Raw genomic sequence first — 24,438 nt, forward strand, 5'->3', positions numbered from 1 at the left:
AATGATACAAAGGCGACTCGCCGGAGTGGCAGGCAACGATGATCGCGCACTCAATGGCCGGGCCACGACGAATATATTCCCCGATGCGAGAAACGCTTGTGACGGTTTCTCGTACGCGTGATTCGCTCGCGAAAAGGTGTAACACGGGGAGAAACACGGAGGAGACGATCCAGTATGCGACGCGTCATAACCATCAGTAACCGCAATCGAGACCGAGAGGCGCCAAATTGCGATTTTCAAAACGGTCGGAGAATAAGCCAATCGCAAGCCGACCGTTTCAGTTGCACCTTCTGCACGCGACGCGAGCCGAGTGCAGGTTTGTGAGAAAGTAAACATCGATAGCGAAAAGCAAAAACTTTGGTACGCGTATCAAAGAATCTTTAAACTTATCTCTATTATATTACTTATAATTTTGTATTTAAACATATGACTGCATGCCGTAATGATACTCCAGTTCGAAGGTTCCACCGACACTGCGACATAGAAATCTAATCCGCCAATCAGGAGACGACTTCTCGTCAATGGTGGTGAAAAAGGCGGGCTCCGATCAGCTGCGACAGCTTACAACGTGCCAATATGCAACAGGCGGACGCACGATGATGACACGTTTGTTTGCTGCTTCGAACGGTTTTTCGATGTTATTACTCGACTGTTAACACTTACCCAGTATATACTTCGAAAACACGTCGTCTACTACTTGTTCGCTGCGTGTCGTCGAAATGGAAACTTTGCAAAACACCGGAGCCGTCCGTCCTCCTAAGGCAATCAACAAGAGAAATCCGAATCAAGAGACCAGTGCTTCAGGGTACGATGATAATCTCGGAGGCTCGTTTTCATTTGACTTTGCCTGCGCTTTCTCGTCTAAATTTCTTGATATTTCAGGGAAAATGCACTGGGAAGGTTGCTCGAGATCAAAGAAGACATCAGAATCGACTCCGTGTACGGATTCCGTCGAGTCACCGACTCGAAAGAGAGGATAGGATTTTTACTCAACATGCACGCGGTAAGGAAGACCGAAGGCGACAATCTCCTTCGTACAATTAATAATATTTATATGCCTTTCTCCATAGACGGAGATCGTGGAGGATGACAAGCGTCTACTGAGTGGTGTGGATTATTACTTTATTGAGGAAGACGCCACCAGGTTCAAAGTGTCATTGCCGTTTTCACCGTACTTTTATATTTTATGTCGCAAGGATACGTTTGAGGAAGTGTCGACGTTTTTGTCTAAGAAGTACATGGGAATTTTGACAAAAATCGAGACTGTTTACAAGGAGGATCTCGATTTGGTAAGCTGCGCTCTTAATCAATACAATTACATAGATAATAATAATCAATAATATTAAAAAAATTGGATTAGACTATCTTTTTTCTATTATATTTTTATTTTTATTTTATTTTTTAAATTATTTCAGCCTAATCACTTGATTGGTTTAAAACAAAAATATCTAAAGCTTTTCTTTGCAAATATTGTTGATTTAACAAAAGTTAAGCGTGATATTATGCGCGTTGTTAAAGTTAATAAAGAGCGAGAGAAAAGCAATACTTACTATACAAACATGCTAGCAACTACTTTGCAGTCAAACGAACAGGATGGTGGTAGACAAACTTTAGGTCATATGGACAATATTCTTGATATTAGGTAACCACATTCCTTTTCCAATTCTCCCTTTCTTTTCTTATTAATACATGTAATTTTTTAAATATTTATTAATTTTCTTACCATTATCTCATAAACACATTGCGTAACAAAATATAATTGTTTAGGGAATATGACGTACCTCATCATGTGCGAGTATCTATAGATGCTAACATCTTCTGTGGAATTTGGTACTCTGTAAAGACCAGAGGAAATGATCCACCTATAATCACGCGAAAGGAAGACATGATTGAACCACCTGAACCTATTGTATTAGCATACGATATTGAAACTACAAAACTGCCATTAAAGTTTCCAGATGCCAATATCGATCAGATTATGATGATATCATATATGATAGATGGGCAGGTAATGTATTACAATATACAAGTATTAACTTATATATTGTATAATTTTTCAAATTAATAATAATTATGTGAATATTAAATAATATATAATCTAATTATTTATTAGATAAATAGATTATTTTATTTTTATTACTGTTTTTAAAGAGAATTCTTGTTTTTAATATATTTTACTTAGGGATATTTAATAACAAATAGAGAATTAATCTCTGCGGACATACAAAATTTTGAATATACACCAAAACCGGAATTTGAAGGCCCTTTTACAATATTCAATGAGCCTAATGAGAAAGCAACTATAGCAAGATTTTTCGATCATATTAATGAAATAAGGCCACATATATTTGTAACATATAACGGTGATTTCTTCGATTGGCCGTTTGTCGAAGCTCGAGCGGCTATACATAACATGGATATGAAAGAGAAAATTGGTTTCGCTAAAAATCGCGAAGGTGTTTATGTCAGTAGAGCTGCTATGCACATGGATTGTCTATGGTAATTATTCTGAGATATAGTATTTTTTTACAATTATTCTACATTACTCTGCAAATATTCTTATTGTAAAACGTTTTTTAGTTGGGTAAGACGTGACTCTTATCTCCCAGTGGGTTCTCAAAACTTAAAAGCTGTCGCTAAAGCTAAGTTAAGATATGATCCAGTGGAACTTGATCCAGAAGAGATGTGCAGATTAGCATCGGAAGAACCTGAAGTACTCGCAAACTACTCTGTCTCTGATGCTGTGGCAACATTTTATCTGTATCAGAAATATATTCATCCCTTCATATTTGCTTTGTGCACTATTATTCCTATGGAACCTGATGAAGTAAGTAAAACATTAGTTGATATATGCTTTTGTTCAAATAATAATTTACATTTTAATTTATTTCTAGGTTCTTAGAAAAGGATCTGGTACACTGTGTGAATCACTTCTTATGGTACAAGCTTTTCAAGCTAATATTATATTTCCTAACAAACAAGAAACTGAACTAAATAAACTGACGAAAGATGGTCACTTATTGGACCAAGAGACCTATGTAGGTGGACACGTGGAAGCTCTGGAATCTGGTGTTTTTAGAGCCGACATTCCATGCCGTTTCAAAATTGTGCCGAGCGCTGTAGATGAATTAATCAAGGGTGTAGAAAATGCCTTGAAACATACGATACAAGAAGAGGAAAAAGTACCGATCGATATGGTTACGAATTTTAATGAAATAGTAGACGAAGTTAAAGAAAAATTAAAGGAACTTAAAAATCAACCTTTGAGATTAGAAAATCCTGTAATTTATCACTTGGATGTAGGCGCTATGTATCCCAATATAATTTTGACTAATAGACTACAACCTTCCGCAATTGTAAATGAAATGGACTGCGCGGTGTGCGATTATAATAAACCTGACGCTCTTTGCCAAAGAAAAATGAAATGGATGTGGAGAGGCGAATATTGTAAGTTTTAGTATATCATACTATCACAAGTTATCTTTACAGTATCAAACTTATTACTTTTTCTTCGATTTATGCTGTAATTATTGTTAATTCTAGTGGCTGCAAGTTTGGGTGAATTTCAAAGAGTAAAGCAACAATTGGAAACTGAAAAATTTCCACCGCAATTTCCTGGTGGTGCTAAGAGAGCTTTTCATGAATTAACTACAAAGGAACAAGCTACGTATCAAAAGAACAGGCTTACCGAGTATTGTAAAAAAGCTTATAAGAAAGTTAAAATTACCAGAATGGAAGAGCGAACACAAACAATCTGTCAAAAGGAGAATTCATTTTATGTTGACACTGTGAGAGCATTCAGAGATAGAAGATATGAGTATAAAGGGTTAACCAAAGTTGCTAAGCGGCAAGTAGCAACGGCAATCGCGAAAGGAGATGCGGCTGACATAAAATCTGCCAAGAATAGAGAAGTTTTGTATGATTCTCTTCAGCTTGCTCACAAATGTATTCTTAATTCTTTCTATGGCTATGTTATGAGAAAAGGGTAAGTCTTTAAAATAGAATACACGATAATATTAATACATATTAATACTTACGTATTTTTTACTATTTTTACTGTATCCTTGAATTTATTATTTTTGAAAGTTTTAACTTTTTTTATTCATCACTTTATAATTATATTACAGAGCACGATGGCATAGCATGGAAATGGGTGGCATTGTATGTTACACAGGAGCTCATATTATTATGAAAGCTAGAGAAATCATAGAACAGATTGGTCGCCCATTAGAACTGGATACCGATGGCATATGGTGCATATTACCTGCGTCTTTTCCAGACTCTATTGTAGTTCACACTACTCATGAAAAGAAGTCAAAATTTACAATTTCGTACCCGAATGCAGTTCTCAATTTCATGGTGAAGGTATGTATAAATGTATGAATCAAGAAGTAGTTTCTTTTTGTTTTGACTTCTATACTTTTTCGTTTTATAGGATCAATTTACTAATAAAGTATATCATGATCTCGTGGATAAGGATAATTTAACATACGAAATCAGAAGTGAAAATTCGATATTTTTTGAAGTTGATGGGCCGTATCTAGCAATGGTGTTACCCGCTGCTAAAGAAGAAGGAAAGAAATTAAAGAAACGATATGCAGTTTTTAATTTTGACGGTTCGTTAGCCGAACTAAAAGGATTTGAAGTAAAAAGGAGGGGTGAATTGCAACTCATAAAAATTTTTCAAGCTTCTGTTTTTGAATCCTTCTTAAAAGGAAATACGTTAGAAGAATGTTACGCTTCGGTCGCGAAGGACGCAGATTATTGGCTGGATTTGCTATACAGTAAGTGTGCGAATATGCCTGATTCCGAATTGTTCGAACTTATATCCGAGAATAAATCTATGTCGCGTAAGCTAGAAGAATATGGTGCACAGAAATCCACATCGATTTCTACGGCTAAAAGATTAGCCGAATTCTTAGGCGACGAAATGGTTAAAGACGCAGGTTTAGCTTGTAGATACATTATAGCGAATAAACCACAAAGCGCGCCAGTTACCGAGCGTGCAATACCATTGGCTATCTTTCAGTCGGAACCGGCTGTGCGAAAACATTACTTGAAAAAGTGGTTAAAGGATCCTACATTGTACAGCGATGATATAAGGGACATTTTGGACTGGAATTATTACATTGAACGGCTCGGGAGCGCTATTCAAAAAATAATCACTATACCAGCGGCGATGCAAGGCTTATCTAATCCAGTTCCACGGGTGCAACATCCACCTTGGCTGCATAAGAAAGTGATGGAGAAGAGTACATCCCATCGCCAGAAGAAAATTACAGATACATTTTCGGTAGTAGTTAAAGATACTTCGCATGCAAGCAATGCCGAAGAAGCTCGTGATATTGAAGATCTCGCAGGACCGTCTACTAGCTTCAAGACTCCAATTTCGGTTATTAATAAAAGAAAAAGGCAGCATTTGGACGAAGATGAGGCGTTCAGAGCCAAAAGTTGGAAAGAAGCCCTGGGTTCACCTCCTCCCAGGGGGACAACAAGAGAAGAGAAAATTAAGTGGTTGGAGTTTCATAAGAAAAAGTGGGCCTTTCAGGCTAAACAGAGGCATCAGCATCGACAGAAGAGGAGCAGGACAGATGAAACTGACGGAATCACCTGGGGAGTTATACGAAATACGAATACATCTACCATGACTGGCTTCTTGAGACGCGCTCAGAGAAAGTTATTGGAAACCCCATGGCAAATTATTCAGTTGTCAGAAACAGGTGAACCAGGCATGTTTCGATTGTGGATACTGGTCGACACGCAGCTGCATCAAGTACGGCTCGTTGTACCTCGCGTATTTTACGTGAACACTCGCAAAGCGAGACCCGATCCAGGGCCAAACGAGCTTTGGAAGAAGAGTTTCAAATCTTTACCACGCTCCCGTCCAGTGTATAATTTGTATCGATATTCTCTACCGGAATCTTTGTTTCAAGAGCACAGTCTGGAACTCCTAGAGGACTTGAGTAAACCAGAAATTGAAGGAATCTATGAGACGCAAATGTCGTTGGAATTTCGAGCTATATTGCAGTTGGGATGCATATGCATAGTTGATCCGCGTGTCGCGCGTAAAATGGCAGATGGAGCTGATACCTTCATTCTAGATCAGTTGGAATATAAGAGCATCGCTTTTCAACCTTATCTCACTCAGCCGATCAACTACATATTTCTCTATCATCATTGGAGTTCAAATCATCAAAGAGCACTATGGGGCTTATTCTTAAATGCCAGTAAGAGAGCTTATGTATTTGTCTTAGATTCAGTCGCTTCGAATCAACTGCCCAACATGAATACCTTGTACATGACCGAACGAAAAGCAACAGTGGAAAAAAATGGCGAAGATCAGATAAACAAATTGCCTAAAACTATGCAATTCGTGGTGCAAGTTGAAACAAACTTTCAACAGGTGTGTCGTACATTGCAAGCAGCTTTGACTACATATAAAAACGAAAACCGTGGCGCTACGATTATTATTAATCAAACCGCTCTCGACAAAACCGTGTTAACTACCGAAATGCCACTTCTCAATGAATTCCCTCTGGTCAGCACACACGTACGAGACGCTGAGAATCTGTATGGCACGTTAGAATGGCAGAAGACTGGTGCGAAAGAGATGGTCAGACATTTCCTGAAGAGTCAACAAATCATAGAATTAAACATGGAACAAAGCCGCTTTTACCACGCACCTATCGGTAACGTACCCGCGGATGCCACACTCTTCGGCGCGGATTTATTCTACGCCAGACATTTGTACAGGAACAATTTTGTCCTATGGTGCTCATCTACAGAGAAGCCCGATTTAGGTGGCAGCGAGAACGATGATAATAGGCTATTAACAGATTTCGAAGAAAGTTCGTGTTGCGCCGCGAACAATCCGGGCACATATTCCAGTGTTTGTGTCCAATTAACTGTAGAAAGTTTGGCTATCAATGCATTGATGCAATACCACCACATTCACGATATAGACGGAACCAGCGCATTCGTAGCGTTTCACAATCAACAACGTCCATCCGTTCAGGTCAGTCTTATACAACTAACTATAAGTAAAACTTGTTTTAAAAAACGTATCCGTAAATATACCTCGTATCTCTAAATTAACAATAATATCTTTTTTAACTCTTTTCGAATAATTTAATTTCTTTGAATTTTTTAATGTTTTAATTATATAAAATTGGATTATTTTAACAGGACATGGCAATGGGTGCTGACGCCGCGACAATTATTCCCAGCTACGACGAAATTACTTTATGCAATCCAGCGTTCAAAACATTGCGAAGCACGGTAAATGCATGGTTGCTCGATGTAGCCGTTTATAAAAACAAATTCGCAGACTACCAACTGATTCACTTCTATCGGTATTGTTATTTGTACTAACACTATATATATATATATATATATATATATATATATATATATATATTACTAGTTTATTGTATAAAAAAATATATCTGCATGCAAACATTCGATTCCAGATGGCTGAGATCTTCAAATGCTTTACTTTACGATCCTGCCCTACGCCGTACCCTACACACTTACATGAAAAAGTTATATATACAATTAATAGCAGAGTTCAAAACATTAGGTTGTATTATAGTCTTTGCAAATTTTAACAAAATTATTGTATGCACGAAGAAGAGATCTGTGAGAGATGCATTAGGCTACATAGGCTTTGTTGTTCAAACCATAAATAACAAGGAGCTGTTTCACAGTATTGATATTAATTATGATCAATGTTGGGAATATCTAATATGGCTTGACTTGGTACGTTGATTTATTATTTATTAGATTCATGAAACAATATTCTGTGTAAAGTAAATTTGCAAACTTACATATTTGATTTATTGAACAGCATAACCATGCTGGTATTAAAGGGCATACCGCATCTAATGATGCAGAAGACGATGAGAATAATGACGATGATAATATGGTAAGAAATAAAAATTAGATTTTTTATAAATCATTTTGCACATAGTTCTTGACGTTAATTTCTTACGTACTGAATTATTTTTGTTTAGCCTCAAATAATGATGAATTGGAGTTTGGAGGAATGCCTGCCTAAGGAAGCAGGATGTCAAGCAAGTTTTAAAGCTATAATAGCGGGATATATAAACGCAGTGTATCAATGTATGATTGAGAATGAAGCCAATAATACTGTAAAACCGAGAAGAAGACATAGTCAGAGCCAATCGTTTATAGCACCGCTTGGTCTAGGTGCATTGGAAAATACAGCCGAGTTTGCAAAAAAATTGATATCAGGAGAAATGTCTCAACGATTGTTCAAGTATATATTTACATATTTTATATGGTTTTCAAAACTGATATAAAATTTTTATATAAGAAGGAATAAAGTAAATAGTATTGAAATTATGTATATATGGAGACTCAGTAGTGCTATTGGCCTCTAATTTTTTATTATTTGCAGAATAACCCAAAAAATACATCGAAATTTGCCTGAAAAAACATTGACTCTCGAGGAGTATCCTAATTTGGATATGGGTGGAAAAGAAAGTATAAAGATCAATCCTGCGCTTGAATTAATCAAAGCAATATGCAAGGTAATATCACGCTTTATAAATATTTCAAATTAAGATATTAAGAACTTTTGTATCTCTCAGGTTTTATCTTTGGACAAAGAGGTGGAGAACGAGGTTTATAACTTAAAGTCAAATCTATTACGATTAATTGGTGTTGGTAGCTATGGTGACAATGTTGAGTGGAAAGAACCATGTATTTCTCTTGTTTTACCAGAAATTATATGTAAAACATGCAATCACACGAGAGATATTGATCTTTGTAAAGATGAATATTATACAAATGAAAATAACAGGTATGTTAGATGTGCAATTAATGTTATTAAGATATATGCTTTATGTTATTATTATAATTAATATTATTATAGGTGCATGTGGAAATGTCCTATCTGTGATCATTCTTATGATAATACAGAAATAGAATTTTCATTGATCGACAAATTGAATCGCAAAAGTATGGGTTACGTGTTGCAAGATCTACAGTGTCGAAAGTGTAAGGAAATCAAACGAGAAAACATGAATGTGTTATGTTCTTGCTCAGGCGAATACGATAATTTAATTTCGCGAAACGAAATCACGATGTATGTAAATATATGTAAATCTATAGCCACCAAATGTAAAATGAATATTTTAGCAGAGATAGTGGAGAACACGAAACTCTTTACCGGTTAGTAATTAAGTTAAGAATAATATAGTGGTCCCCTTTCTTTTTATTCGATAATTTATTTCACTAAATTTATTAATTTGTTTTAATTGTTTTGTATTATTTAGGTTGATAAAAAAGAGATTAAAGTAATTTATAGCATATGTATTTTTATGGTGAATTACTTAATATTTAATAGTTCAACAGTACATGAATGTTCTATAATACATACTGACGTATACATTCACTTTTTTTTACCCGTGTCTACAGGTGGATCTAAAACAAAGTGTAGTGTATGTTAATCATTTTAACTATGTGTACATATACTTGCATGTAAAATTTGTAATAAGTCTTTAATATAAAAGTAACAAATACCTATATGGAAAGATACGTAAATATATATTTGAAATATGAGTAAAAGTAATGTACCTTCAAATTTAAACTGAGGAAATTGTGCCATATCTACTCCTGGACCACCGCCATATTGCCCTTTGATTTTGTCCAATTCGGATTCCCATTCTTTTGTAATTTCTGGACTGGGGTCAACTAATTTCCCTTCTCTTTAAATTGAAGAAAATTTTTTGTAAAGCATTACATTTGATATTCGTTTTGATCAATTCTAGCATAATATTGCAAAAATAAATGGCATAATCATAAAAAGTAATATTAGTTAATAAATCTGATTTATTAATTCCATTTTATTATTAATTTCATAGTTATATAAAATACTCTACTGTCTTTAACTCTATTTTAACTTTATTTTTAATTAGACACAAGTATAGAATAAACAAAATATAAGTTATCATTTTAATTAACACTATTATTAAACACAATAATATTATAATTTGATACAATGAATAAATAACAAATTCAATAATAGATCTTAGGTTTTTCTCAACTAAAAGATCAGATATATCTTAAATATAAATAATATTTTGCAATAAAATTCTAGAAAATGTACTTACACGCTTTTTGACTTGTATTCCCGAAGTTTGTCAAGGAAGAGCTGTTGTATGGGATCGCTAACTTTCTGCAAAGCAGGGATGTTGGTGCTGATGCTACGTTTAACAGTTTTTGGCACACTAGCAAGACGTGATCTCAGCATGGTTGCCTGAAAAAAAGTTACGTTTAGAAGAGAATTTTATATCTTGTCAAAAAGTAGCTCTCCTTTCCCTTTGCAATAAGCATGAATTAACTAAGCAATTTCTTATATTCACACATCAAAATAATGAAGTTGAAATAATAAAAATAATGAATTAATTTTTAATTTTTGTTATAAAAATTTTTTTAATATCAAATCGAGTTTTGTTAAAACAAAAATTAATTGCCTTTTAGATATCTCTTACGTAATAAATGCAATAACATTTGCTGGTTAGATTCATTCAAACTTAGGTTAGAATGAATCGATTCGTCTTTAGTTATAAATGAATTAACGGCGATAACATTGAAAGAATATTATACGTTATGTATATGTTAATAGATAATTTACTTTGATATTTAACACCTACGCTAAGCACAACTTTGAATTTTCTGCACAAGCAATCGGGATATGAAGAGCACTGAAAGTGACGTAAAGAGATGCCATGAATCAAGGTCTGTTCTTTTTATTCTGAATTTCTTGAGGAGACATACAATTGTTTAGATTAAAAGTAAATATGAATAAAATGACGCAATTTTGATCAATTTTATAAGAAATAAATTAATTTTTTTTAGTGAGGCTTAGCGCAAAATATAAAAAAATTTCAATAATAATTATCTAATTAAATTAATTATAAAGTAAGGTGTGCATAAAGACAAAAATTTTTAGACTCGTATATTAAAAATTTATTTTATTGTCTTTTAATCGTTCTTCTAATGTTTTATTTCTTTCTATTTTTTTCATCTTTTCAAACATTCCATGCAAAAGTTACATGTACCAGAAAAAACTTGGTTGATATTAATTGATAATTATATCAAGCAACCAGAACGAAATTTATTAAAATAAAAATTATGAAATTAATTATTATTTCCATTTTTCAATTTTTATTATTTTTCGATATTTACTTGATTCTTGAACGGGGAAAACATTTAAGTTGACGGCACTGCGGCGCTACGGCGAGGGGCGGACAAAATGGTGCGGCCATTATTTCCGGCGGTGAGGTTTCTCGAGGCGGTCACGCTGTACGAATTGTCGTCGGGTTAAGTCGATGCGTGACAAGTCCGCCCGAGCATCGGCATGACGGACACAGACGTGGTCGTGTTGGAGGATCCCGTCCAGCCGGAGGAACAGACGGCGCACTTCCACGCGCCGGCGATCCAGCATAATCCGGACGGCTGGGGCCCATGTGAGTTACCGGATCAGTTTAAGGACATTCCTTACCAGCCATTTTCGAAAGGCGACAGATTGGGCAAGGTAAACGAGATTTAAACTTTCGACCTTTATCTCGTCCTGTAAAAACCGCTCTCACCTTTCGGTTTGTTGTTTCCCGTAGATTTCCGATTGGACCACGCCGGCCTTTCAGGACAAAAAGTTCCCAAGTACGTATCTCGCTTTGTCGACCGCTCACGTGCGCTTAACCTCAAAGATCTGGAGATTCGAACCACGGAGGCTCCACCGGGAGCCTCGTTGACACTTAAGACCTAAACACAATGCCAGGCAACAGGAACAGGAAATAAAGAAAGAGAAAAAGAGAGAAGATCCTTTCTCTCTTTCTCTCTTTCATTATTTCTATTTCTCTTGCCTGTTGTCTGACATTGTGTTTAGGCCCTTACGCGGCTTGGGTATATTGTTTTTAATTGAGATCGATAGGCTCTACTTAGAAACTTTGTAAGAAATCTTGAAACCGAATCTGGAGTAAGATTTGACAGATGTACATCTGTCAAATATTTGAGTATATTGGATCAAATTCTGATTTATGTGTAATTATTTTATCAAATTTTATTTGATATAAAAATGAACTTTTTTACATTGTATATAAAATATATATATGATTGAATAATGATATTTGATATTTTAATATATTAATTTGTATCTACAATAATTGAAATGCTGCAAATGGAACTATTTGCTACTAATCACATTAGTTATTTTACATTTATCTTTGCTATATTAAGTAATTATATTTTTATTTAAATGGCTTTTATATTATGTAATTAAATGTTCTATAAAACATCTAAAAATTGTTTTAAGATTAATATGTGTACATATGTCTAGGTCTAATATAATTTATTGTAAACTAAATCATATATAAAGTACACAATCATTGGATAATTTTTTTTTAATGCAACACATTTCTCATGTTACGTTATATATAAATAATATTTTGCTGATTTTCTAGACAAATATACATCGCAATTTGGTACAGGCAGTCAGTATGCCTACTATCACGATGAGGACGAAACCACTTTTCATTTGGTGGACACTACTCGTGTGCAGAAGCCGCCGTATCAACGCGGCCGCTTCCGTCACAATCAACGCAACATGCGCGGTCGTGGCGGTCAACGTGGCGGGTTGAGTCAGATGCAACAGCTAGGAAAGCTCAAGTTGCGTGAACGGGAACGCAAGGGACAGGCGAAGCGCTGGGGTAGGCAGCAGGGTTTGCGTAATCACAAGAATCAGCCGCCTATCAAGATCCGCGATGCTTCCGTAACGGTGAAACCGGACTGGATAACTATCGAGGAGATGGACTTTCCTCGATTGGCTAAGCTATCGTTGCCTGGCGTGAAAGACGGTGAGGATATATTGTGCTGCGGCTCACTCGAGTATTACGACAAGACGTACGATCGCGTGAATGTCAAGAGCGAGAAGCCGCTGCAGAGAATCGATCGTATCTTTCATACGGTCACGACTACCGATGATCCGAAAATTCGACAATTGTCGAAGAACGAGGGCAACGTGTACGCGACCGACGCGATCTTGGCCACCATCATGTGCTGCACACGCAGCAATTATTCGTGGGACATCGTTATCGAGAAGATTGGCGACAAGCTTTTCTTCGACAAACGAGATAACACCGAGTTCGATCTTTTGACCGTGAACGAGACTAGCGTCGAGCCGCCACAGGACGACGGCAACTCGTTGAATTCACCGAGAAATTTGGCTTTGGAGGCGACTTTCATTAACCATAACTTTTCACAGCAAGTGCTCAAGTCGAACGAGCCACGATACAAATTCGAAGAGGGCAATCCGTTCATCTCGGAGGGGGAAGAGGAAAGCGACGTGGCTAGTGTGGCCTATCGCTATCGCAAATGGGATCTCAACAATGGCATAGTACTCGTTGCTCGATGCGAGCATGACGCCGTGATGCAGGGCCCGAACAATGAGAACCAATTCCTGACGATTAAAGCATTGAACGAATGGGACTCGAAGATCGCCAATGGAGTCGAATGGCGTCAGAAGCTCGATACGCAGCGTGGCGCGGTTTTGGCGAATGAATTACGCAATAACGCCTGTAAACTCGCCAAATGGACGGTTCAAGCGTTACTGGCCGGTTCGGATCAGCTGAAATTCGGATACGTATCGCGCGCTATAGTGCGAGATTCAAGCAAACACGTGATTCTCGGTACTCAGCAGTACAAACCGAATGAATTTGCGACGCAAATTAATCTGAACATGGATAATGCCTGGGGCATACTAAGATGTATCATTGACATTTGCATGAAGCAAAAGGATGGTAAATACCTGATAATGAAGGATCCCAACAAGCCTATGATTCGATTGTATGATATTCCCGATAATACTTTCGAGAGCGAGGGCGATGAAGACGATGACGACGACGAGCCTGTTAATGATACGTTTCAAAGTTAACAGCCATCATTAATTGATTACGCTTTTACTAAAATTTTTGTGGAAGTAGGAGTATTATAAAGAGAGATAAATAAAAAGATTTCAATGCGATATTTGATCTTATAAAACTTTATTACTTGGATACTTGATGTAAGTAATTAGGATATTGAGATATTTAGGTTGATAAGTATTTATAAGATTTTAAAGAGAAACATGTTTCAAGATACAATTAGTTATTCAAGCTTTTATGTGACTTTAGTTTTATGCATAACAATATAGCAAAAGAAAAATTTGAATCATATTTTTAAAAGCAAATTTCCAATTGTGTAACTTCATATTTTTATTAGATTTCGAAAGAAATTGTACTATTTAGTATATACTATTTAGTATTAATTAAATTAACTTAAACATATGTTATTATTTAAATACAGATAATTCAGTATATACATTAAGATAATATTTAATGCTATAATTTTAATTACTGTTTTTTAAAGAACATTACGAAGTCAAATCTTTACTTGGGGATCCAATTGCTTGATGACGTATCTTAATTTACGAATGGCAGCAGTCACCATCGTATCGTTGATATCATAATAGAGAACTAGTCTCATCAATCTTTTCGTGAGAGCTAGACATTGAATTATGATCTTGTCGTCTTCATCGAAAGTATTCACTTCCTGGAGTCTGTTCATGAGAGTTTCGGCTGAAATGCCGCTATCTGTATTCACGTTCACGAATATCATGTTGGTATGTGTGGTTTTCAGATCTATGTTGAATATCTTAGAGTTCAACTGATTGATCGCCTCCGCAATGTGCAACGCTCTTCTGTGATCCTCTGCTAGCCGTGGCACTGTCTGTTCCAAGGCGACGATTCTAGCCGCGGCGATTACGCCGACCTGTCGCATGGCGCCACCCAACACCTTGCGCCTCCTCCTTGCATCAGCGATGAAACTCTTGCTTCCGCAAAGCACGGACCCTATAGGAGCGCCCAGTCCTTTGCTCAAGCAAAAAGTAACAGAGTCGAACGGAGCGACCAAATCCTTCGCCGAGATCTTCGATGCAACCGAGGCGTTCCACAATCGTGCCCCATCTAAATGCATCTTAAGATTATGCTTCCTCGCTACCATCGATAATTCTTCGATCCATGACTGAGGTACGACTTTTCCGTTTATCGTGTTCTCCACCATGATCAGCTTTGATATCGGTTCGTGTATTCGGTCCGTGCGAATTGCGCTCTCGAGACTCTTTAGATCGAACGTACCGTCGTTGTTGTTAGGCAGGACATTGAGACTAACGCCGGCTATCTGCGCCGCACCACCCTGTTCGTGAAGAAAGACATGTGACTCATCCCCACAGTAGACTTCACTGCCACGCACATCGCAATGGTTCATGACTGCAAGAAAAAAAGAAATAGCATAAACATTTTTCACATGTATTTAAGAAAAATCGAGGAACTGATTTTCACTTTTTTAACGTGATAAACTCTATTTAGAATCCCAAGAAAAATAGAGAAAATTTAATTTTTTAAATTATATATTAAAAGATCCCTCTCCCCTAATTCCATAATTAAGTCAAATAGACATAAATTTTGTTAGTTTTTTTAAATATTAATTTGAAAAGGCGTGTGAGAGGCGTAACAAAAATCGTCTCTAAACGAAAACATCTTACCAGCGATCAAATTTCCCATCGTACCAGAACTAACAAAAAGTGCATCTTCCTTTCCAAGCAAATCTGCAGCCTTTTTTTGTAATTCTAGAAAATTATATAAAAGAACCGATCATTATTAAGAATTTCATGTTCTAAGTAGAACGTTTATCCAACAAATCGTGATTTAGTAGAGAGAATTTTTAAACTGCGCTTGAAAAATTATTATACATACCATATAAGTTCCTGAGAAAAAACTCGTTTTAGATGTGAAAGTAATATTTGTATTTATTTCATAATATAGCATTTGTCGTGTACTTTGTACGCTATCGATTTGTAATCTACAATTGAATTTTGTTCGCTACCTTTTACCGTTGGATCTTCCTCGTAGACGTCATCCCCTACTTGCGCCTCGTACATAGCTTTCCTCATCTCCGCTGTCGGTTTCGTAAGCGTGTCGCTTCGTAGATCGACGATAATAGCCTAGTAATCATACACTTAACTTAATTGGAATGATATAACTTGAATTTTATTGAAACTTGACTGTCTCTCCGTCTCCAGAAATGTCTCGAGAAAGAAACACAGATTTTGTTTTAGGTCTATTCTCGTTACATAATAACTTTCCTGCAAGAATGGTAAATTAAACAAGCGCTCATGGACACATCATGAAGATTATAATATAATAAGTGATGCAATATAATAGATGATCACGAATTGAATGAATTCGCTGCTGTTTAATTAATTTTACTACGATTAATCAAAGATCGATTACGGAATGACAGAATGAATTTTTCTCTCACTTACATTTTTTTCCCTCGCATAATTGTGAATGTTTTCATTTACTCCGCCGTAGGACATCCTGCTGGCCGGCGTGACTGACGTGTACTTAAGTGAGTTTCAACGGATTCTGCGATAATAAGCGTTTATATATATACTCACTGTGCTTATCTAGTATCTAGATACATTCTGCAATCTCATTGCAAATGAAAATATATTTTAACTAGTCATGTATTTACAATGTGCTAAATATTAATGAAAAAAAAAAGATTTTTACAAGAGAATTATATAGATTACTTATAACTCAGTCTTTATTTTAGAATATATTCAATTTACTGAGAGAGATTTGGATTAATAGTTATAGATAATAGTTAATTTATTTTTTATTTATTTTATCTCAAATATTTTATTATATTATTATTATTATATTAAATTAAATCTAAACATATCACACGAAAACGTTCTAAAATTCATACGTTCTTTAGAATATCTTCTTAGAACATCTTTAGATGATTTATGCGTAACTTGAAATGTTGCATTTGTATCCAAAGTCACGTGAAATTATGAAATTCTAGGTGTAAATACCTCACTTAATATCAATTGCAATTACTTGACATAATTGCAACGATAAGTTATCTCTTTGTTTTCACATTTGACAAACAAGCGCACAAAAATCCCGAAGATAACACAAACCGTGAAGTAACGTTAGATAATACTCGTATATAATTGTTAATTAAGATATACACACATAAGACTGCTTTATTATATCAATTTAATTACATAAATCAATTACACAATACATTTATATTTTCATTTTTGTTTTAGAAATTATGATGCATAAAAGTTTCATTAGATATCATTAATGTTTTCCATTTCGAAACATGATTAAGCATTTTTTAATTGAACTAGATATTCGATATCGAATTAGATACATGTTAACAATTTATGTATAAAATACGATGTCATAAGCGTTAAAAGATTAGAGATCCACTTGACGCTACAAACGTTACAAAGCATTCTTTGATTGGACAATTCATAAAAATTCTTTGTTTTGATTGGTCAATGCTTCGAAGCGTTTACAGCATCAAGTGTATCGCACTTTAGATATGATAATATAATAAGACGTTTAGGTTAAAAATTGAATTGCATGTTAAATTAATAAATATACGTTTAAATTTTTTAACTAACAATAACTAAACACATACTTGGATGCTTTTGAAAACGTCTAATTCGTGAAAGAAATTAATAACGTAAGGATATGATATATTATTCAATGAGAAAATCGGTTTTAATCGGAAAATTCTAGAATCCTAAAACTGAATTTTTCTACCTTCAAAAGCAAAACTGAGGTGAAATTTTATTCCAAACTCTTCTTAATCATTTCTATCAGCAGTACATTATAAGTAGTGCATTTTCTTCGTTTTTTTTTTTTTTTTAATAACAAAAATGATGAAAGTGTTTCTTGTCATAAAAATATTGAATAATTCACTTAAAGCAAAAAAAAAGCGTGAAAAATAGCATTTTTTTACAAAAATGGCTCTAATTTTTTAACAAAAAGCCAAATTAAAAATGAAAATGCCATTTTAAAGAAACGCACTTTAAAGCGGTGTATGGCAAATATATATTTATTTGAAGAAATGAATGTTGCAAATTTTCAAAAAGTGATAAATGGGAAAATTATCCAAAAAAGTAGTAAAATTTACACTTAAATCGTATTTTAATAAACTTGTTACGTTTACAAGTTAAATAAAACTTATAAAACTATCATCTGCTTTCGTCGGTTGGATATCTTGAATACTTGTGCAATAATAATAGCACGACACATCTGATAGCGCGAGAACATCTTATTCTCTCTAAATTAGAATGAAATCAAAATAAAATCAGAATGAGAGCGATAAACAAAACTTTTTTCCACTTAATGTTTAATGTATAAGCAAATTTCTTTACTTTTATGTAAAAAAATTTACTAACCTTACAATTTCCAACCTAAAAAGTAGCAAAACTGGTGATAATGTATCACGCCAAATTTTTTGTACTGTTTCTCAGATATATACTGCACGCTCCGGTTAATGCAGATCGATTGTCAAAGAATCGAATTTATAGTACGAGTTTAATCCCAAAAATCTACCTATCTACATCAGGAGCGTAGTTTGATTTTTTTTTTGAGGTAAAAGCGCCCACATTTGCCTTTTGGAGTTAACGAAACTATTTTTTTTAGTTGCATTTTTTAATTTTGTTTATCTTCTATTTGCATCTGCATGAGGATGCATCGTTGACTCGATCGAAAGCTTCATGTTAAACTTGGCTCGAGTAATCGATAAGGATGATTAATCTCAATTGATTCATCAAAATGTCTACGACATTTAGTATATAAATTTGTTATTTGTCTGAAATATACGTAAAAGAAAAAATAGAAATTTAGATAGCAACAATTTTACAGCTAGGTTAAGAAATTTAATTGTTAGTAAATTGAACACGCTGTTAGTCCTCGATTAAATAAATCGATAGGTTATCTCGAAAGGAAAAGTTTAGAAATCGATTTACTCGAACTCGATTGATGGAACTAAAACTTTTCACCTGTGTCCCTAGTGTCTAGTGAGTTCGTTCGATGATGACGGAAGGAAACGGCGCGCGGATTGGTTCAAGAGGCGACAGATGAGAGGAGAGGGGGGGGGAGGGGAATCGAATGTGGCGCGGTGCCGCGGGCGGTCACGCTCGACGACATCGGCGCGCGGCAGTTGCGATTGGCACGGACGAAGCAGGACGAGGCGTGGAGCACGAAAGGAAATAGTGAGCGCGAACGAGTGTACGAGAGGGAGCAACAGTGGGAGAGAAAAAGAAAAGAGAGCGATTCTCTCGAGACGAGAGGGAAAGAACGCGAGGAGCTCACGCCCGCGTAATCACACCGTTCACACGTGCCGTCTCCCGTCGTCGTCAACCGGCGCGACAACCGTTTTCGAAAGCGCAGAGGGCGAGTCCGTCCGTCCAGTCAGTCCAGTGTGGTAGTGGTGGTAGGTTGCGGCGGTAGTGGTGGTGGTAGTGGTGATGGTGATGTACTAGCGGCGGTGGCGGCGTGGTGTGTTGGTGCCGTCGTCGTCGTCGTCGTCGTCTTCGCGCACTCGTCGTTGCTCGCGCATCGTGGCGACAGCTAGTAGCGGCAGCTGTCGTCGTCGTCGTCGTCGTCGTCGCCGCCGCCGTCGTCGTCGTCGTCGTCGTTAGACTCGGACGAGCTCGACTCCGAGTCGATCGTGTCGCGTGCATACGCGAGTACGCGGACGTTGCACGCGCGCGGTGTCCGGGAAACGCAAGGTAACGGGTTAACGGGGTGTGCACGCGCGCGTGTGTGTGTGTGTGTGTGTGTGTGTATCTCTGGTGTGTGGATGCGTGCGTGCGCGCGCGCGCGCAAGGGACGAGAGAAAGTACGGTACTTGGGGCGACGCACAAGGAGCAGGCAGGCCCACAGCAGCAGCAGCAGCAGCAGTCGTAACAGCAGCAACGACACAGCTTTGCCGCGTCGTGTGTTGCGCGCTCGCTAAACAAAGATGGCGGACGTGGACTCGAGGGTAGACCGGTCCGATCCGGAGCTGCGTATCTTGTCGGTGGACAGGAACAGCTTCAACGACCCGGCCACCCAGGCGGAATGGACGCAGAAGAAGCTGGTGTGGGTGCCGCACGAGACACAGGGCTTCGTCGCCGCCGGCATCAAGGGCGAGCGGGGCGACGAGGTCGAGGTGGAGATCGCGGAGACCGGCAAGCGTGTACTCGTCGCGAAGGACGACATACAGAAGATGAATCCGCCCAAGTTCGACAAGGTCGAGGACATGGCGGAGCTTACCTGTCTCAACGAGGCCTCCGTTCTGCATAACCTCAAGGACCGATACTACTCCGGACTGATTTACGTGAGTGTGCCAGCCGGCTCCGGCTCTCTTATTCCTGGCGCAGACAGGTCGCGCGCCTGCCTCCGATCGCGGCCCTTCTTTTTCTTCTTCTTCTTCTTCCTCTTCTTCTTTCGTTCTTTGCTTTCGAGTGGTATTTAAATCTCGCTTCTCTTTCTCTCCCTCGCCCCGGCGACCTTACGCCCGCCGCTAACCTAATTTTCCTTCTCGGGGCCCCGACCGCGGATTGATTCGCCTCCGGGTTCTCGCGTTCCGAGAAGTCTGAGTTCGTCGAGAGAACTTGGGCCACATCATTCTGGAAATGTGCGCGTCACGAGAGGTAAAGCATGAAATTTGAACCTTGAGACATGTCGTAGACTATCGGGAACAACCTCGTAAAATATGAGAATAAATTCCTTTCGAGAGGCGCCGAAAGGTGAAATTTCGTTGCCGGTCTGAACGTTTTTATAATGAACGGATCGTCTTTTTTTTACTGCGACAATTTGTCATTTTCCCTCTTTTGTTCTTTCCCGACGTTAGGATGTATATGTCATATCCCAAAGTATATAAAAATATAACGATTTTACACATTGTCTATTATTATATTTGAGTATTTTGTATAAAATTTGAACGTAATTTTCTTTTTATAAAAGAAAAAACTTGATTTCATATCTGCAATCGTTCTTATATATAAGAAAGATTCTTATATATAAAATCTTTAAAAAATTTGTTGATTTTGAAAACAGGAATGTTTTATCAAAAGAAAAATATTTTCTTATTATTTAATAATTATTCTTATTGAATTAAAAGGAAAAAATATTGGCTAAAAAGTAACGAATCTCTTCAAACAATAAATCTTTTAATATTATTTTTATCAAAACAATTATATATTGTATTCTTTAATTAATATTATAACACTGAAGTAAAAATATATTACTAAAATTTCAAGTTACCAAATTCTAAAAAATTCTAAAAAGATTGTATATTCTTCTAAGATAATGATTTTTGAACTGATACTAATTTTTTCTGTGTAATTTAAAAAAGTTATTTAATTTTTCGTTTGCTCTTGATTTTTATGTATCGCATATTCTGTAGTCTTATTTGCAAAGATGAGAAAATAGCATTACAAATTAAATCAAATTTTTTATATGTACATTATTAATAAAACTAATAAATATTTATGCGAAAATTTACTTGAAAATTCACTTACTCGTTTAAAAGTTATTTATTTAATAAAACTCGTAAAATAGAGTCGTTTTCGCTGCATAGCATCATTATAAATTAAAAGTTTCGTTTTTTCTTTGCAACTGCTTCAGGTATTTACAATCAAATTTTTTTGTCGTTGAATAAGAGGAAATGGATGAACCTAAGAAACTTAAAATTTTTTAAATTTTAACTTTGATAACTTTACACTGGTATTATGGAGTCAAAATATTCTTAAGAATCAGACGTTCGGTTGATGGTCTTGTGAAAAGCCGGCGCGCTGCAGGTGCAAGTGCCAGATGCTCGCCGGCCCTTCCACGACCCCTAGGGCCGGTTCCTCCAACGTCGGTTAACTCTAACCTCGATTTCAAATATATTCCTTCCTTCCTTCCTTCTTTTTACCAGTCATGTAACTTTTCCTGAACAAACGTGAAAAACGTGAAAAGTGAAAAAGTCTCTATTAATTTTATATATTTATATAATAATAAATATTATTTATATAAATTTATAATAATAATTATAAATTATAAATAAAAAATATATAATAATAATTATATATTTATGTAATAATAAAAATCTTTACATTATCGCCCTTAAAAAAGCTACAGAATGTCTATTCAGAACCAGAATCTCGAGAAAAACCTTTAGGTTTAATTAAATGGAACTATGATTGGAGGTAATCGATCCTTTTTCTTGACGTTTGCAAGATTGTTTATACAATAATTGTTTCTAAATATCTCATCTTTGCTCACACATAGAAAAATTTCTTATACTAAGAAAAGCAATTTCTCATTTTTTAGATTTCTTTTTTTAATAACAGTTGTCTTTGCAAAGAATATCTCTTTGATAAATAGTACATTCATCATTTACTTGAAACAAGTGAGATTTACTTAAGATAAACTTCTGTGTACACACAGAAAAATATGTACTTGAGTTAAATAGTATCACTTATTTTAAATAATTCTTAAGTTTGTGTATCTACAAATCTGTCATAAATTCGATAAATAATAAATTTATTTATTCTTAATATAATCCTAGTAATTTAATACTTTAATTAAAATATTAAGTTTTTATTTTTTTTATTATTAACTTTAATTAAAACTTTAAGTAAAATAAAAATTTAATTTATCTATTATTATACTCTGATTTTTCCTGAATTTAATTTTATAATGTTTTTTGAGTACAAATTCTTTTTTCAAGTATATGATAATAATTTTTCCTAAAATTTATCATAAGTATATTTTAAGAAATATTCTCTTTTGGAAGATAACCGTTATTTATTAAAAGGAAAAAAGGGTAACTTGAGTAATTGCTTTTCTTGGCAGTAGAATTAATATTTTTCTGTGTGCAGGAGATTGTAAACAAAGAATACGATTTCTTTTCCATTAAAATGTTAGTATTGTTTTTGAAATTTATCAGGTCGAATGAGATACAAGTACATGAGAAAGTCAAGATTAATATTATTATTTGATAAGAGAGAAAAGGAATTAAATAGAGCTAATCTGTTAAGTGATGATCCAACTCTGAATTTTTCCCAGCGATCTTTCGAGCAACGAGTCGGAAATTCCTTCTCTTCGTACAAAATTAATATGTTTATCGCACAATACGAGGCACCGGTAACTCATTACCGTCGTCTCCGCGAGCTTTACTTCGAATTCGCGTTGACATTATTAATTCGGCGGCCGTGCGCATTGCTGTGAAAATTAATCGACCCGTGAAATTACGTGGAATCTTCGATTATGACTCCGCGCGCGAGTCAGCTTCAAAATATTTATATCCACGACGGTAAGAACGCGATACAAAAACGATGGTATTCCTCGGTATTGGTTTGTCGCAAAAGTCGCGAACTACGTTCCATCGCGTGGAAAAACATGTTTGTGTGTTCGGTGCGGTGCTTAGTCTTTCGCTTTTCGCGTTAAATCGTAGATGAACGGGATAAGTAAATCGATAGCTCGAAAGTAGAACGATGCTGTATCGCACCGTCCGTTCGTCGCTCGGCAGTGGAAGAGAGGAAATTTCCATGCTGAAACATTCGTTTCTCCCTATATATTTGAGAGAGAGAGCGAGAGAGAGAGAGAGAGAGAGAGAGAGAGAGAGAGAGAGAGAGAGAAAGAAAGAGAAAGACGTTGGTTGCTCCAATACCGAGCTACAATATCGAAATCACAAAATTAATAATAACCATATGTCTCTTTTGTGATTGCAGGCGATATCGACACAATCTCGATGTATCGAGATAAAATATTTGAATATTTGGAACTGGAAAGATAGCTCATTTCATTTTTTTTTTTTTTTATTAACACCGGTTTTAATACCAAACTTAAAACACGGTTGACAATAATTGAACAACATATGGATTTACAATATGATCCGATGAAGAAAATGTGCTTCTGTTAAGCAACAGTCAATTACGATCGAGTCTCTCTCTCTCTCTCTCTCTCTCTCTCTCTCTCTCTCTTTACCATAAAATGTACGCGTATGTTTCATACTGCACATTTTATCTTAATACGCGTTTGAAATTTTTTTGGGATTATTTATCCTTCGTTTATTGGAGAAAATTATATTCGTTCTCCGCGGTTGCGCGTGATGTTGAAACGAGGATTGATGGCGGCGGCGGAGAATTTATTGAAAAGAAAATCCGCGACGGCTCGCATTTATATTCTCGCATATTGCATTTCTGCCGTTCGATTATCGATTCGGTCGAACACTGCGGCCGCCAGGCACGTTTTGAAAAATAGCGCTCGCGTCGCCGAGAAATCGGTCGCTGTCTTATTCCGACCGAGACGGAGCGCGCACAAGAGAGAGAGAGAGAGAGAGAGAGAGAGAGAGAGAGAGAGAGAGAGAGAGAGAGAGAGAGAGAGAGAGAAACGACTCTCTTTCGCTTGTAAGGTGGACTAAAGATAGCTCTCGGCTCACTACAGCTCTTGCTCGTCCTCGTCTGGAATTAATCCGCGCACGAGATATATCGGAAATGTCGGCGGACCGAAGGTGAGGCGGAAAGAGACG

General features: G+C 36.2%; 5 protein-coding genes across 14 annotated transcripts in view; 3 read left to right on the forward strand and 2 right to left on the reverse strand.

The window, feature by feature from the left end:
- The first annotated feature begins 224 nt into the window (after positions 1–224).
- LOC105837878 (DNA polymerase epsilon catalytic subunit 1) lies at positions 225–9,412 on the forward strand. 2 transcript variants are annotated; one of them, XM_036284453.1, is made up of 19 exons: positions 225–316; positions 455–805; positions 883–1,003; positions 1,071–1,289; positions 1,416–1,642; positions 1,768–2,008; positions 2,183–2,499; positions 2,581–2,827; positions 2,895–3,447; positions 3,544–3,985; positions 4,128–4,365; positions 4,436–7,015; positions 7,186–7,352; positions 7,470–7,758; positions 7,847–7,924; positions 8,013–8,278; positions 8,420–8,552; positions 8,613–8,824; positions 8,897–9,412. In XM_036284453.1, the coding sequence occupies exons 2-19, from the start codon at positions 720–722 to the stop codon at positions 9,198–9,200; spliced, it is 6,720 nt and encodes a 2,239-aa protein (XP_036140346.1). In that variant the 5' UTR covers positions 225–316; positions 455–719; the 3' UTR covers positions 9,201–9,412. The 2 variants fall into 2 exon arrangements, with proteins under 2 accessions (XP_036140346.1, XP_028047433.2); XM_028191632.2 differs by having other exon boundaries at positions 257–360.
- LOC105837879 (ATP synthase-coupling factor 6, mitochondrial) lies at positions 9,322–10,804 on the reverse strand. Of its 2 annotated transcripts, none has more exons than XM_012683036.3 (4): positions 10,680–10,804; positions 10,137–10,282; positions 9,601–9,731; positions 9,322–9,447 (listed from the first exon to the last, which is right to left on the reverse strand). In XM_012683036.3, exons 2-4 carry the CDS (start codon positions 10,274–10,276, stop codon positions 9,416–9,418), a joined length of 303 nt encoding a protein of 100 aa, XP_012538490.1. In that variant the 5' UTR covers positions 10,277–10,282; positions 10,680–10,804; the 3' UTR covers positions 9,322–9,415. The 2 variants fall into 2 exon arrangements, with proteins under 2 accessions (XP_012538490.1, XP_012538491.1); XM_012683037.3 differs by having other exon boundaries at positions 10,661–10,794.
- A 445-nt stretch (positions 10,805–11,249) lies between these two features.
- LOC105837865 (eukaryotic translation initiation factor 3 subunit D) lies at positions 11,250–14,047 on the forward strand. Its single transcript, XM_012683010.3, has 3 exons — positions 11,250–11,563; positions 11,643–11,688; positions 12,489–14,047. The coding sequence occupies exons 1-3, from the start codon at positions 11,387–11,389 to the stop codon at positions 13,955–13,957; spliced, it is 1,692 nt and encodes a 563-aa protein (XP_012538464.2). The 5' UTR covers positions 11,250–11,386; the 3' UTR covers positions 13,958–14,047.
- A 2-nt stretch (positions 14,048–14,049) lies between these two features.
- LOC105837866 (L-allo-threonine aldolase) lies at positions 14,050–18,473 on the reverse strand. 2 transcript variants are annotated; one of them, XM_012683012.3, is made up of 5 exons: positions 18,329–18,473; positions 16,385–16,487; positions 15,946–16,063; positions 15,605–15,688; positions 14,050–15,329 (listed from the first exon to the last, which is right to left on the reverse strand). In XM_012683012.3, exons 2-5 carry the CDS (start codon positions 16,436–16,438, stop codon positions 14,443–14,445), a joined length of 1,143 nt encoding a protein of 380 aa, XP_012538466.2. In that variant the 5' UTR covers positions 16,439–16,487; positions 18,329–18,473; the 3' UTR covers positions 14,050–14,442. The 2 variants fall into 2 exon arrangements, with proteins under 2 accessions (XP_012538466.2, XP_012538467.2); XM_012683013.3 differs by lacking the exon at positions 18,329–18,473 and having other exon boundaries at positions 15,946–16,204.
- Positions 18,474–19,044: 571 nt separating this feature from the next.
- The window catches only part of LOC105837864 (myosin heavy chain, non-muscle), a 35,477-nt gene continuing 30,083 nt past the window's right edge, over positions 19,045–24,438 (forward strand). For 2 of the 7 annotated variants that reach the window (XM_012683006.3, XM_012683007.3), the window contains exon 1: positions 19,432–20,256. In XM_012683006.3, the coding sequence (XP_012538460.1) occupies positions 19,900–20,256 (357 nt within the window). In that variant the 5' untranslated portion in view covers positions 19,432–19,899. Of the gene's footprint in view, positions 20,257–24,438 lie in introns of all 7 variants that reach the window. The other 5 variants (XM_036285063.1, XM_036285061.1, XM_036285062.1 and 2 more) reach the window with 5 other exon arrangements.

The sequence above is a fragment of the Monomorium pharaonis genome, chromosome 3 (genome assembly GCF_013373865.1).
Source record: "Monomorium pharaonis isolate MP-MQ-018 chromosome 3, ASM1337386v2, whole genome shotgun sequence".
Lineage (NCBI taxonomy): Eukaryota > Metazoa > Arthropoda > Insecta > Hymenoptera > Formicidae > Monomorium > Monomorium pharaonis.